General features: G+C 33.7%; 1 protein-coding gene across 1 annotated transcript; it reads right to left on the reverse strand.

Annotated features, from left to right (window-relative positions):
• Positions 1-2,968: 2,968 nt before the first annotated feature.
• LOC120163729 (probable inactive receptor kinase At5g58300) lies at positions 2,969-4,940 on the reverse strand. The gene is made up of 2 exons (XM_039173577.1): positions 4,143-4,940; positions 2,969-3,544 (listed from the first exon to the last, which is right to left on the reverse strand). The coding sequence occupies exons 1-2, from the start codon at positions 4,903-4,905 to the stop codon at positions 2,973-2,975; spliced, it is 1,335 nt and encodes a 444-aa protein (XP_039029508.1). The 5' UTR covers positions 4,906-4,940; the 3' UTR covers positions 2,969-2,972.
• Between the last annotated feature and the right edge of the window lie 8,853 nt (positions 4,941-13,793).

The following is a 13,793-nucleotide window of genomic DNA, read 5'->3' on the forward strand; positions in this document are numbered from 1 at the left end:
ACTATCTCGCGTGGAAACAACTCGCATTTCAACTGGAATATACGTATGTTTGATGCTACATGTTAGTACAAAATATTATTAACCAAGTCAGTAACTAAAAATAAAGGTTTATCACGAATCCTAGCTTCCCTCACCACGATTATCTGGATGCCAACAAATACAACAACATTGAGGTGATTGTATCTGTTGTTTTTGGTAGCTTTACTAGGAATCTGGTTTTGGGGTTTTACTCAAGCGGTGGAGAAAGGAAGCGGTTGAATGGGAATGATGGGTCATCTAATGTGCCCCAATAGGTTAATTTGCTTCTATATGATGACAGATGTAATTAGCTAATTGGTGATAGCATTCAAAGATTCGTAAGCACGACTGCTGCAATTTATCTCGACAAGATAATGGACATTAATACTTATGATGAAATCTTTGCTGGGATGACTAATCCTAAACATGAAAAACATGTTAGAGACACTTTGGTTTCTATTTGAAATAGTGCCGTGGCAACTGTAGTGAGAACGTCTCATTAAGTGTTGACTTGACAAGTTCGAACTGGAAGTTGGGTTCTACTCGTTTGGTTTTTGATAGGAGCATGGATGTTGGTGGAATGAGAGATGGTTTTCGAGAAGGAATTATCTTTAAAAGAAATGAAAGGGGAAGCTCATTTCATGGGATTCAGAAAATTAGTGGGTTAATATGGTTCATTTGATGGGATTAAGGAGGAGGAGGAGGAGGAGGAGGAGGAGGAGGAGGAGGAGGAGGAGGAGGAGGAGGAGGAGGAGGAGGAGGAGGAGGAGGAGGAGGAGGTAACATGTCACGTCAGATAAAATTAATGGGAGGTAGTGTTAGAGATCTTATTGAAAATGAACTAAAAGTTCAGTGATTGTATCACAAATTTTAAAACTTGAACGACTAAAATGCAAAAGCTCTAAACATTCGGTGGCTATTTATGTAATTTGCCCTAAATTATAATCCCTCTAAATTATTAAAAATTACGATAAACTACATGTAACCACTAAATAATAATCAATATAATAATCAATAATTATATAATGTTTGAACTTTAATCAAATGGTTGCTTTGGTCGGTGGATAATTTAAATATAATATAATTTAATTTTTTGGCTTCGAGACCCTTCATTAGTATTTTAGTTCTTTTTTTCGCTCCTCTTAGTTACAATAGATTTTGTGGAACATGTTTCAAAATATTACAGAGTAATGTGCTTGGCCTAGTGGTCTTATGCATGGTTTTCAGAACCGGATCGGTTAGTAAATCGGTCATGTTATTGATTTACTGGTTCAACCGGTTAAATCGGTTCGACCGGTCGGAAGAACCGGACGATGTCATAATTATTTAAAAAATTAAATAAAAATACCAAAAATATTTAATAAAAATTTTTTTTTATATCACAAGTCATATTCAAAGCAAGTCATAACATATATAAGTTAAAAACCATAAAATCAAGTGAAACAAAATGATTCAAATTAACTACAACATAATATTTAAGGTAAAATATATTAAATAATAAATATAATTATATAACTATAATTAAAAAATAAATTTGAGGTTAAAAAAATCATAACAAAATGATATTGTTTGGTTTAATTTTTTTCAAAAAACAATCACACATGGCTAAGAAATATAGAAGAGCATCCCAAAAGTCTAAAGAGTAAAAATATGAGAACAAAACAATCTCACATTGCTAAGAAACATAGAAGCGCATCACAACTAACTTCTATAAATAATAGAGGTAATTTGACATTCAAAATCATGGAGCCTTTTGGTGAGCATTGAGTGAACTATTCTTTCACTTCAATCAAGCTCGAATTTTAGGTTTCAATTGAGCTTCTAATTTTTTTTTGAGTTCAAGCCTTTTTGAGTTCAAGTTTTAATATTATATTTCGAGTTTGAGTTTAACTTGATAATTTTTAGCTTGTGAGTTTGAGTTGAGTTTAGCTTACTTTTAAAGTTTTCAAGTTCGAGTCGAGCTCATCAATACTCGAGTTCGACTTGGCTCGTTTAACAAACGACGTTGTTTGGTTTAATTTTTTTTAAAAAAAAACAAAAATCTTGGATTTTCCCGATTTTCAGCCGGTCCGGTTCGAACGGTTCAGCGATTCTGACCGGTTCACTAATAACGGTTCAACCAGTTTATATTGAACCGGACTAAACAACGGTTCCTGATTAAACCGGTTGAACCGACCGATCCGGTCCGATTTTCAAAACAGATGTCTCATATGCTTGCAATGCTTCCTCTAATCTGACTCTAAATCCCTCAAAGTGTGTTTTACTGTTTGTTACCCTCTTCTCTTCTTTAACTATTTTCTACTCAATCGGATGGAATAATTTTCTAGTCAATCAGATGGTGACATGTATTGACACATATTACTATTTAATTGATAGATTAAACATATAAAATTGAAATTAAATTATGACTATATTAATAGATTGAACAAATATTGAAGATCATACAAGTAATTATACTAGCTTTTCCACTGCAACATCATTTTTTCGGTTTAAATTTAATGATTGATGATTTGATTGAAACATTTAAATAGTTAGATTATCTGATTGATTAAATAAAAACTTCGATGATCAAAATGAAAATAAACAATAATTTAGTGGTCACCCGTATTGTTTACCTTAAAAAATATTAAGATTTATATAACTTTATATCATAGATCTCTCTCACCATCTCCATTTTTACCCTCCATAGTTTTAATTATAATAATTAATACTATTAGGTATTTGAATACTCCATATTATAAACTTAGAGATAAAATTATGTTAAATAAAAGTACAGAAATTAAACCTCAATTTTGAGCGTAGTACAAGAGCCAAAAGAATTCGACCGTTTCAGAAAAATCTTACCAACTTCCGGTACCACCAGTTTCTAACACCGTCGAAGCATGCGTACAGAAATACTCGTCGGTCGATAATTGAACCGCCGACAATTCAACGTCTTTATCCGATCCAGCACCCTATATACCATCGATCTCTCTCACGATCTCCGTCATCTCGGGCCGTTTCTCCGGCGACTCGTCGCAGCAACGGAGAGCAAACTCAAACAGCTTCATCATCCCCGGACCAGCATTTTTCTCCACAGATATCTCCGTATCAAATATCTCAGAAATCCATTCTTCTCTAACAGCTCGTTGAACCCATTTGTAAAGATCCACGCCATTGATGCCCAGAGGAGCTGAGTGAACCGAGACTCTCCCCGTCAATAATTCCAGAAGAAGACAGCCGTAGCTCCATACGTCTGATTTTCTCGAAACCCTTTTCGAGGATTGGTATTCCGGCGATTTATATGAGACCATAAGTTGAGCTGCCATGGGAAGGGTCATGAAGGAAGCGAGCCCGTGATCGGAAACTAGAAAGGTGTCGTCGTCGTCGAGAAGAATGTTGGATGATTTCAGGTTTCCGTGAGGAACGGTGTCTTGGGAATGGTTTGAGTTGAGGTGAAGATATTCAAGCGCTTGTGCCACGCTTTGAGCGACGGTCAATCTAGAGCCCCAACTGAAACGAATCCGGTCCCTGCTACGCCTCCCTCCTGCATTTTCCATCAATGAACTATATCATCATCAGTTTCTAATTAATATGTATGTATGAATGAATCTATATAGGGAGTTTGATTTGATTAAAATTCGATTGACACTTATTTGAAGAGATTTACTTAAACTTAAAAACAAATTATTTGATGCCAAATTCGAAAAACTCGCAACCAACTCAAAGTATATATTATATTTGAAATTTTTTAAATTAAATTATTTATAATAGTAAAATTTATATACATTATTGAGCAAGAACATTTGACCAATTGACAGACTACTCTTTTTTGTTTTCTCATATTCTCTTAGCTCATGAGTTCTAAATCTATTAGGAACACTATCCTCCTTTCCCCAGAGTCTCCTTTCTTCTAGAGCCCTTATTCTTCTCCTCTTTAGGTAAGATTTTCATGTATTTAAGGTTCAAGTTTTAGTGAGCTATAATCGAACTTGAACTAGAAATTTTGTCTAGTAAAGTATGAGATTGTTTTGAGTTCGAGTTTAAGTTGAATTTTATAATTTTAAACTCACAAATTTTTGAGTAACTCAATCTATATATATATATATATATATATATAAAGCAGGAATAAAGTATATGATCACCATGAAGGCGGTTGAAGAGGTTTCCATTTTTGACATATCTGTAGACGAACAACTTCTCATCCTTGGAATAATAGTAGGCCATTAAAGGAAGCAAATTCGGATGCTTTTGGTCTGCAATTCTTCGCACCAGCTTCATGAACTCCTCGTTGCTAAATGGTTTCAACTCCCTCAAATGTTTCACAACAATTGGTTTCCCGTCTTCCACTGTTGCTTTATAAGTGTGGCCACAAACCCCTTTCCCTAACCCTTCTGCCGAAGCTTTCAGCAAATCGTTTAGGTCAAAACAACCTGCTTCATCCGCCATGAACACCAGCTTCTTTTCTTCATCTTCCAGCTTTAAATCGACTTTTTCTTCGAAAGGGTAACTCTTCATCAGGTTCTTGATTCTCCTCGATTTCTTAATGTAAAGAATCAGCAGTAAAATCACGGTAACCAAGCCTATAATAACCAAAACCATAACTAAAGTTGCAATGGATTTCCGTTTGGAGTCTCGAGCTTTGTGTTCGTCGCTAAAATGGCAAGAACTGGAGCTCGAGGAATCGCACATGTCGGGGCCATTGTTGAAGTACGAAGCAAAGCCGAATGATTTCAAGGTTCGAGTTCCAGGGATCGGACCACTGATTTTGTTGTTGGAGACGTTGAAAGAAGTCAAACTCTCTTGGTCGAACTCTGGGATCGTGCCGCTCAGATTGTTCTCTTGAAGCTGCAACGATTCCAACAACTCGAGCTCGAGGAGTGAACGTGGGATCGGCCCATCAAACATGTTTTCCGACAGATCAATGTGCTTCAACTTGAGATTGAAAGAGAAATCCATTATGTTCCCCGATAAAGAGTTGTTCTTGAAGACGACGCTGATCAATTCCGACAGCACGACGAATGAATCAGCAGTTGGTTTACCCGATAAACCCCTATTTTCCAGTAAAATAGCAGTGACACGGCCATTGATGCACTGAATGCCGTGCCAGTACGAGGTGTTTTCATAGCACTGAAGGCCGTTCCAGTTGTCGTTTAAGAATGGATCGCTGAACGTGTGCTTGAGTGCGTATAGAACATCTCTTTCTTGTTCGTATTGAGCAATGGAATCGGCGCACAATGAAAAAAGAGTGGCGAAAAGGAGATACTTCGGAAAAGGAAGCGACTCCATAAGAGACAAGTGAGGTGAAATTTGTGTTTGCTTAGTCTTAATAGGTAGATAATTAATGTCCGTCTTTGGTTTCTTCATTAAATATCATAATATTATGTTATCGAGAAATGCCATTGCAGCTATGAAGGCGAAAACGAGAACAAATTTTGAACCGTTTCCTTTTGGATTTCGTTGCTTACAAAACCTCGAAGGGTCTCACCTTTTATATGTTCTTTTTATGGATACACTATATAAATGGCAACTAAACTATATTGAATGATATTTTTCTATCATTAATTTTTTTTAGGAAATGATAAATTATTATTAAAATTTTGATTTAATTATAAAATAGTTATCATATTATTAGTTGTCGTCAACTATCATCAAAATGTATAATATCACCGCTTTTAAACTCTAAAATCTCAATCTTCCTTTCTCATGTGGGATTAATTTTCACCTCTATAAGATGTGATATTCTATCCTACCTAATCTTGTGATTCACTCCACACAAGTTGCCATCATGCTTTTCTACCTCCTATCTCACCCACTAAGGTGTTCGACGTAAAATGGAACAGTCAAAGGTTCATTATGATGCAATAAATCTTTGATAAATTAATGTTGTTAAAATACATGTGAAAGATATCTATTTGTTCTTCAATATTTTTTAAAAAATAGTTAAAATTCTAATCATGTTTTAATTAAACTAAAAAAATATTAAAACAAATTTTAATTTATCTACATATCTTAAATAAAATAAATGATAAATATGATATCTAAAATACATAGTTTTATGTTAAATTTAATTAAATTTTTTTAAAAAGTTGAAATATTTTTAAAATACTTGTATTGAATATGCATTCAATTTTGTATCTATATTGACTTTATTAAAATAGATTTATTCCGAATTACCAGTGTTTGATTATAACATTTCAAGATGCGTTTGAAAGTTAATTGACAATCGATTGATTTATAAGAAGATATCTTGATCTAAATATATTCGAATCTCTTATAAAAATTTATCGCAACTTTATTAATATTCTAACCTTTAAAAATAATTTTAACGATTTATCCTAAATAAATAATTTTTGATACGGTGGGAATGAAAACCTCATATTGATATCGCCGACAATAACAATAAGCTAATTGTTATCTAAAAGATCATCATGTCATCATGTGTATTGTTTAGGTCATTTTTACATTGTTTATTTACATTTTTAAGTAGGAATCCATTTTTTTTGTAAAGAGTGCACGATTAAAGCGAATCATATACAAGAGCTCATTAACAACTTTCCTATACTTAAATAGAAGAAAATAGCACACACAGATACCAATAAAACTCACTAACAAAGAACTACCTCAAGAACGGAGACTGAAAAACAAAATTGACAATCAACTTGAAGATACTAATTTTTTTATCCATTTGTTTATTATTATTATTATTATTATTATTATTATTAAATTATTATTATTACATTTCAGGCTCAAATCAAACTCAACCCAATTACAAACTGGCCCAATTTACAAGTCCAACCCGGTCCAGGCTCAAAACTAACCCTAAACCCAATTAGGGTTTATGTCATCTCAGCTCCAGCCGTCATTGCTTGCTGCCGTGGATCTAATCTTGATCCAACGGCCCAGATGGTTCCAGCTTGAAACCCTAGGGTATCATAACCCTAGGGACCACGCAGCGCCGCCTCTGTCAGATGCCACCTCCAGTCGTTGCCAACACTCTGAAGTCGCCTCGAAGAAACCTCCTTCACTGCCACGATGCCACCACGTTGAAGCCCTATGGTGAGTCACTACCATAGCTACGGTGACTCACCTAGGGTCACTCCTTATAACCAGTCCGAATGGCGTTCGTGGTGGCCTATAAATAAGGCCACCGAACCTGCAAAAAGAAAAGGAGGACGACAGCCACCGAGAAACACCAACAGATAGAGAGAGAGAGCAACACAAAAAAAAAATAGAGGAGAAGAACAACAACATAGAGAGAAAGATACGAGCAAGAAACACCAACAGCAAGCCAAACCCATAGCAGCAAATCGAAAGAAAAAAGAGTAAGAACGAGGGACTTACCATCGAGGAGAGCTCAATCGTCACAAGAGACGTTGTTTCAACCGAGGTAAAAGCTTCGATTTTCCTAGATCTATGGAAATCTAAGGGGATTTAAGGAAAACAGAGGCTATATTCGGCTTTAGGAGGTCAAAACCTACGTTCTAGGGTAATTTAGGAATTTTGGCCACCATTGACGGTGGCTGGCGGTGGTGACTGGCGTCGGAGCATGGCTGTCGGCCGGAAATATTTTAGAGAGAAGACAGAGAAATTTTATTCTCTCTCAGTTAGAGAGAGAATGAAAAGAGGGAAATGAGACAATGGCCCTTAGGGCCGGCTTAAAAGGGTTTAAATACCCCTCCCCGACGACGTCGTTTTGGGGAGGGGTGTGTGCGTAATTTCTATCAGGGGTAAACCCTGTCCGTAGTACTCAAAGTTTGTACACTTTACAATTTCGTCACTGAAATTGACTTTTAATCATTTTAATTTAGTATTTAAATTTTATTTTATTTTAGTCATTAACTGCATATATAATTAGGGTAAATAATATATTTAGTCCTCTATAATTTTAATATTTTTGTTTTAGTCCCATATTATTAATTATGGTTAAATTACACTTTTAATGCCCATATTTTATATATTTTGAATTAGAACTTTAGTTTTATAATTTTATATTTTAATCACTAATTTTCATTTTTGACCCTGAATTTTTAATATTTTATAATTTAATATTATTGCTTTAATTTCTTTTATTTTGATCATTATTATTGTTTACCATATAGTATTAATTTATCCTATACTTTAAATATAGTATTTTATTTATTTATGTTTTATGTTTTATTCATATTTACATGAAATACAATATTATAATTTTATAATTTGATTGGATAATAATATTTATTTATTTTTAAAAACTAAGAAAAGAGAAGTCTTAAAACAACTAGATGTCCTATTATAGTATTTTAAAAATAAATAAATATCTTACTTATAAAACCCAAAAAACACATATTGTTTTATTTAAATTATTTTCTTAGGAAAAATTATTATTTTTAATATTTATTTATTTTTTAAATATTAAGAAAGGGTAGTCTTAAAGCAACTAGATGTCCTTTTCTGATGTTTTAAATAAATAAATATTTTATTTATAATTTATAAAAATTATTTAATATCTTTTTTTAGAATTATCCGATTAAAATACGAAATAATAGGATCATAAATTAAATTTATATTCGAATTTTTAAAATTCTATTATTAGAGATAATTTATAATTAACAGGTACCAATTTTGGGCGTTGTGGGGTGCTAATCCTTCCCCAAACGTAACCGACCACGAATCCCTTTTTATTTCTAAAACTAATGAATTTTTGTTTAAACGCAAATCGGTTTTTCTTTTAAATAATGTTTTCTTAAAAACTCTTTTAAAAGATGATTTTTAAGTATTCGACCTACCTAACCCAAAAAGGTCAATGGCGACTCCCAAAACATTTTTTAAATCAAAATCATTTATTCACATTATTTTTCCCGCCGAAAAAAAGTTTTCGTACCCGGGCGAAAACCGATTACGACAGCATGGCGACTCCGCTAGGGATATGGTCAAGCTTTGAAATTAATTATAAATTGTCTCTATTAATTAGAAATTAAAAATTCATATTTATTTAGTTTATAATTATTTTCTTTCAAATTTTTTTATTACTTATGATTTTCATAATATTTATTAATGTTTTTTATTTTTATATATTACATTTCATTCTTTATTTGTTTGTCAAAGGTTTGAATATTTCTCCTCACATACAACACGTGTATTGCATAATATAAGCTTTCGGGGTTCATATACTCTATGTCTTCGTGAGAATTTATTCTCTGTGTCAAGCATAGAGAAGTGTGTCCCCTCGAATTGAACTCGATTCACTTTAGTCTGTGATGGACTAGGATTGAGCGTTAGCAGCCCAAGGGGGCACTAACAAGGAAAATTCGGGTACCTTTACTCCTATAACTAAAACCCTGCATATAATAAACCCTAGAAATTCTCCTAATCTAAGACAATACTTAAACCTAGTTCGTAGGTGTACACAAAGGAGAAATAAGCTCTAGCTTTTAATTTATTTGATTTCATATTAAATGCATGCAAACTAGAAATCATGCGGTTAAGTTAATGTTTCCAAACAAAGCATGGAACTAGAAAGCATGGGGTTAGGATTTATACCTTGATAGATAAAATTTTTCTTTCCATTAGTTGGTACTAACCAATTTATTTTTTCCTTTCTCATTTTTCATACATGTTATTTTGCTCTAACTTGTTTATATTAATTTCTTTTGTTTGCATTGCTTGATCATGGCATAACCAAAAGGTGTTGACTTGAAAGACTGTTCATCAAATTGGAAATAAATCATAAATGGACAAAAAGTTTTATGATCAAACAAAATATGACGCAGTCAAGGAAAGACATCCTGAGGAAACTCCGAGGATAGAAGTGAGCAATGCACACAGAGATCCTGCTATATTAATACCAAAAGTATTACACAAAGATCCTACCAGATTGATACCAAAAGTAGTCTATGGCAAGAGTATCAGTCATGGCATTCAGAATAAAGGAGGTTTTTATAAAGCATGTTATTTGAAGGATCAAAACAAGAAATTGAGCACAGAAGTAGAAACTATGCATGAAGATTTCCAAAAGATGAGTCAAGCTTTTCAAAGTGCTGGCATAGGAAATACCCCAAAAGAGTGGATAACAGGGGTCACCAAACTGAAAAAGAACTGTAACATATATGAATATCTTGTCCAATAACTTCTTGAACACAAAGGTTCTCTTACAAGGGAAAATGATCAACTCCTAGAATTGACACAGAAAATGAAGGAAAAAGAGAATGGCATGGAAGAAGCTATAGTCCAGACAAGCAATATGGCCCATAAAATGATAGACTAACTTGGGTTTAGAGAAGTTAGGTGGGAAAGTTATCCCCCATATGTAAAGTTTTGTTGAAGTTAGGACTGAAAGTTGTCCCCTATATGTAAAAGTTTTGTTTGATGTACAGAAACTTTTGTGTTCAATGAAATCTGTTCTAAGATGATCACTCTTGAGTAACACCTTTTCATACATGCATTTTCATTTTACATCTTTGCATTTTCATTTTGCATTTGTTTTTTGCTTTTGTATTGCACAAATTTCATTTTTATTTTTGCATCTTTGTATTTGCATTTGCATCGTTGCATAGTTACATCTATAGTTTCAAACTTACATCATACAATCATTCATTAAAATAAGGATTTCAACCGAAGTAATCTTGGTTCTTCCTTGTAGAACGCTTAGCATGACATAAAAAAATGTCTAAAGAAACTGAGGATAGGCTAGCCAAATTTGTGATAGAGCAAAAAAAGAGACAAGAAGAATTGAGGAGCAAGTTGGCACAAATTGAAGCTAATATCGCAAATTCTCATATCAATCTACTGAACAATATAAAAGAAATGATTGAGAAGCACCAGACTGCTGGAAAGAGTCTTGTTGAAAACCCCACAAATTCTTTGGGTATTAGACTTGTTCACATTCCTGAGCACACCTCTGTAGACCAGGAAATTCAATCACCAAATCACTTCGCTGTTAAAAACTCACAATATCAAGCTGGAGCATCGTTCCCCACTGATTGTCCTACTGCTTCTGGATTGAAGCCATATGAATTTTGTACTGATAATAAGATCTCAGACCCAAATGAATTAGTTGAGAGGAAAAAAACTCATCCAACAACTGAAAATGTAGAAGAGATGATAAAATCTAGAAAGTCGGTTGAGTCATTTTATGGTTTTGACGCCAAAGAGCTAAGTTTGGTCCCCGACTTAGTTTTCCCACCAAAGTTCAAAGTTCCAGATTTTGAGAAGTATAATGGGACCACATGCCCTTCATATCATATCACTATGTATTGTCTTCGTATGACTAGCTATGTGGAGAATGAAAAGTTGTTGATCCACTGTTTCCAAGACAGTTTATCTGGGTCTGCATCCAAGTGGTATAATCAACTAAAACGTACTCAAATACATTCTTGAAAAGACTTAGCTCAAGCTTTTTTGGGTCAATACAAGCACATGGCTGATATGGCCCCTAATCGAACAATATTGCAAAACATGAATATGAAGTTCAATGAAAGCTTTCGACAATATTCAAACCGATGGAAAGACATTGCTTCTCAAGTGTATCCACCATTGACTGAAAGGGAGTTCACTACTTTGTTCATCAATACATTAAAATTTACCTATGTTAATCACATGATAGGGGTTGTCACTAATAATTTCTCTGACATCATAATGAGTGGAGAAATGATCGAAATAGCTATCAAGAATGGCAACATAAGAGCCTTTTACAATATTGACGTCAAGAAAAAAACAGAGGTTAATACAGTGAGGTCCTATTCAGTTAAATATGGTGCCAAACCTTATAGAGTGATAAAGAAAAAAAAGAATATGCAGGGTTTTCAATTTCTCCCATTCCACTGTTCGAGTGAAAAATTACATCCAAAAATGCTCTCAGCCAGATTAACTACTCCACGACTTGTTCAACCACAGTGACCTCTAAATGAGAATTGGACCTATAAGAAGGTTTCGTGGATAAATCAGACTGGAATTCCAAATTGTTCAGCTAAGGTTCTTGGTAACCTTGAAGGAAATTTCTAAGATCCTTTAGAGCAAACAATTCAAAATTGCAAGATAAAAGAAGGGGTTAAGTTTCAATACCCAGAAATCGTTGCTTCAATAGAGACTAATGTGACCAAATCCTGCAAAGAATATCGGGCGCAAGAAAATGGGAAAAGAAATTAAAAGGCTCCCATGGAGGTAACTCAAGATTGGCCCATAGGTCTAAGAAAGAATGAGGCAAATAACCCAGAAGACAACTCATATACCTATATCAGATTTTCTGAAAATCAGTAAGGCAAGGGGCAACTTAAGGAGTCTAGTTAATACTACTCCAGTTATAGCTGAAATGAGCATCCAAAATCCCCTCGATTACAGGAGAACATTTTGTCGTTAAGAACGATCAAAGAAAGTGATAATCTCTCGAGCGAGAAAAACTTTGAAGGTGTTTCAAGAATCTATCTCAGATCTGCACCCTCATTTGGTTAAAGGCCAATACATTACACCAAGATTAGTGAAAGTATCACCAAAGCCTTATGCCTATTGCTATGATCAAAATAGTTTCTGTAATTTTCACTTGGGAGTATCTGGGCATTCAACAGGGAATTGTTGGTAACTGTTAAAAGAAATAGAGATGCTAGTTGACAAGGGAGTCTTTATACAAGAAATGATCAAGAAATGGGGGGCAAATAAAGATGGAAATCCTGGGCCAAGTACACACCCAACATTCAAAGAGTAATGAGATATGATAAATAAACAAGTGGAAGTTGTTATCTACCACTGTAGTACCTTTCTATTTTCAGCATCTTGTTTGAATATGTTTTTTGTTCCTTTCTCCGCCTTTTGTGCAATAAATAAATTTGTGTTGCTTTTATGGTTATGAGCAAGGAATTAAATTTTAATCTTGAAATTTTTGAGTATCAAGTAAGTTAAATATTCTTTTTCAAGAATTATAGATCTTTGGCAAGTGGTAAAATTATACCTTCCATATCTCATCCAATGCCAATTACTTGATCCTTAAAAAAAACCAAATCTTGACTATACATTTATCTGAGACTTAGAAATAATGCCTCTACCTGTTTTTGAGACACCAAATCCAGATGTTTACCTTCTTGGGTAGAGTTGATTGGTTTATAACTTTACGCCATACACGATTTCAAAAGTCACACCTTTGTCCTTCCAAATACAAAACCATCATTTTTATACAGTGAAATCAAAAGACCTCAAAAAGAACCAAACTTTCAAATTATCCGTGAATCTTCCTGCAAGAAGAAACGAGATGAGGCATCATGAAAGATAATTTCGAGTGATTGGGGCATACCCAAAGAAGAAGAAAAAAGATTGATTTAGATAAATATATCATGCATTAATTACATTGTTTTCATAAAGATTAATCTTGAATATTCATCCCCCTAGGATACCTCCTTTTACAAAAGCTTCTGGGTATTAGATGAAGAACATCATTGTTTCATTTATCCTTTCAAATATATGTACATATATATATCCCTTGTTGTCCCCTTGTTTTTAAATTTATATTTAAATTTTTAAAATTCTATTATTAGAGACAATTTATAATCAATATGTACCAATTTTGGGCGTTGTGGGGGTGTTAATCCTTCCCCAAACATAACCGACCATAAATCCCTTTTTATTTCTAAAAAGAATGAATTTTTGGTTAAACGCAGACCAATTTTTCTTTTAAATGATGTTTTCTTAAAAACTCTTTTAAAATATGATTTTTAGATATTCGACCTACCTAACCCAAAAAGGTCGATGGCGACTCCCAAAATATTTTTTAAATCAAAATCATTTATTCACATTATTTTTCCCGCCGAAAAACTTTTTCGTACCCGGGC

Source organism: Hibiscus syriacus, unplaced genomic scaffold (genome assembly GCF_006381635.1).
Source record: "Hibiscus syriacus cultivar Baekdansim isolate YM2019G1 unplaced genomic scaffold, ASM638163v2 tig00111493_pilon, whole genome shotgun sequence".
Lineage (NCBI taxonomy): Eukaryota > Viridiplantae > Streptophyta > Magnoliopsida > Malvales > Malvaceae > Hibiscus > Hibiscus syriacus.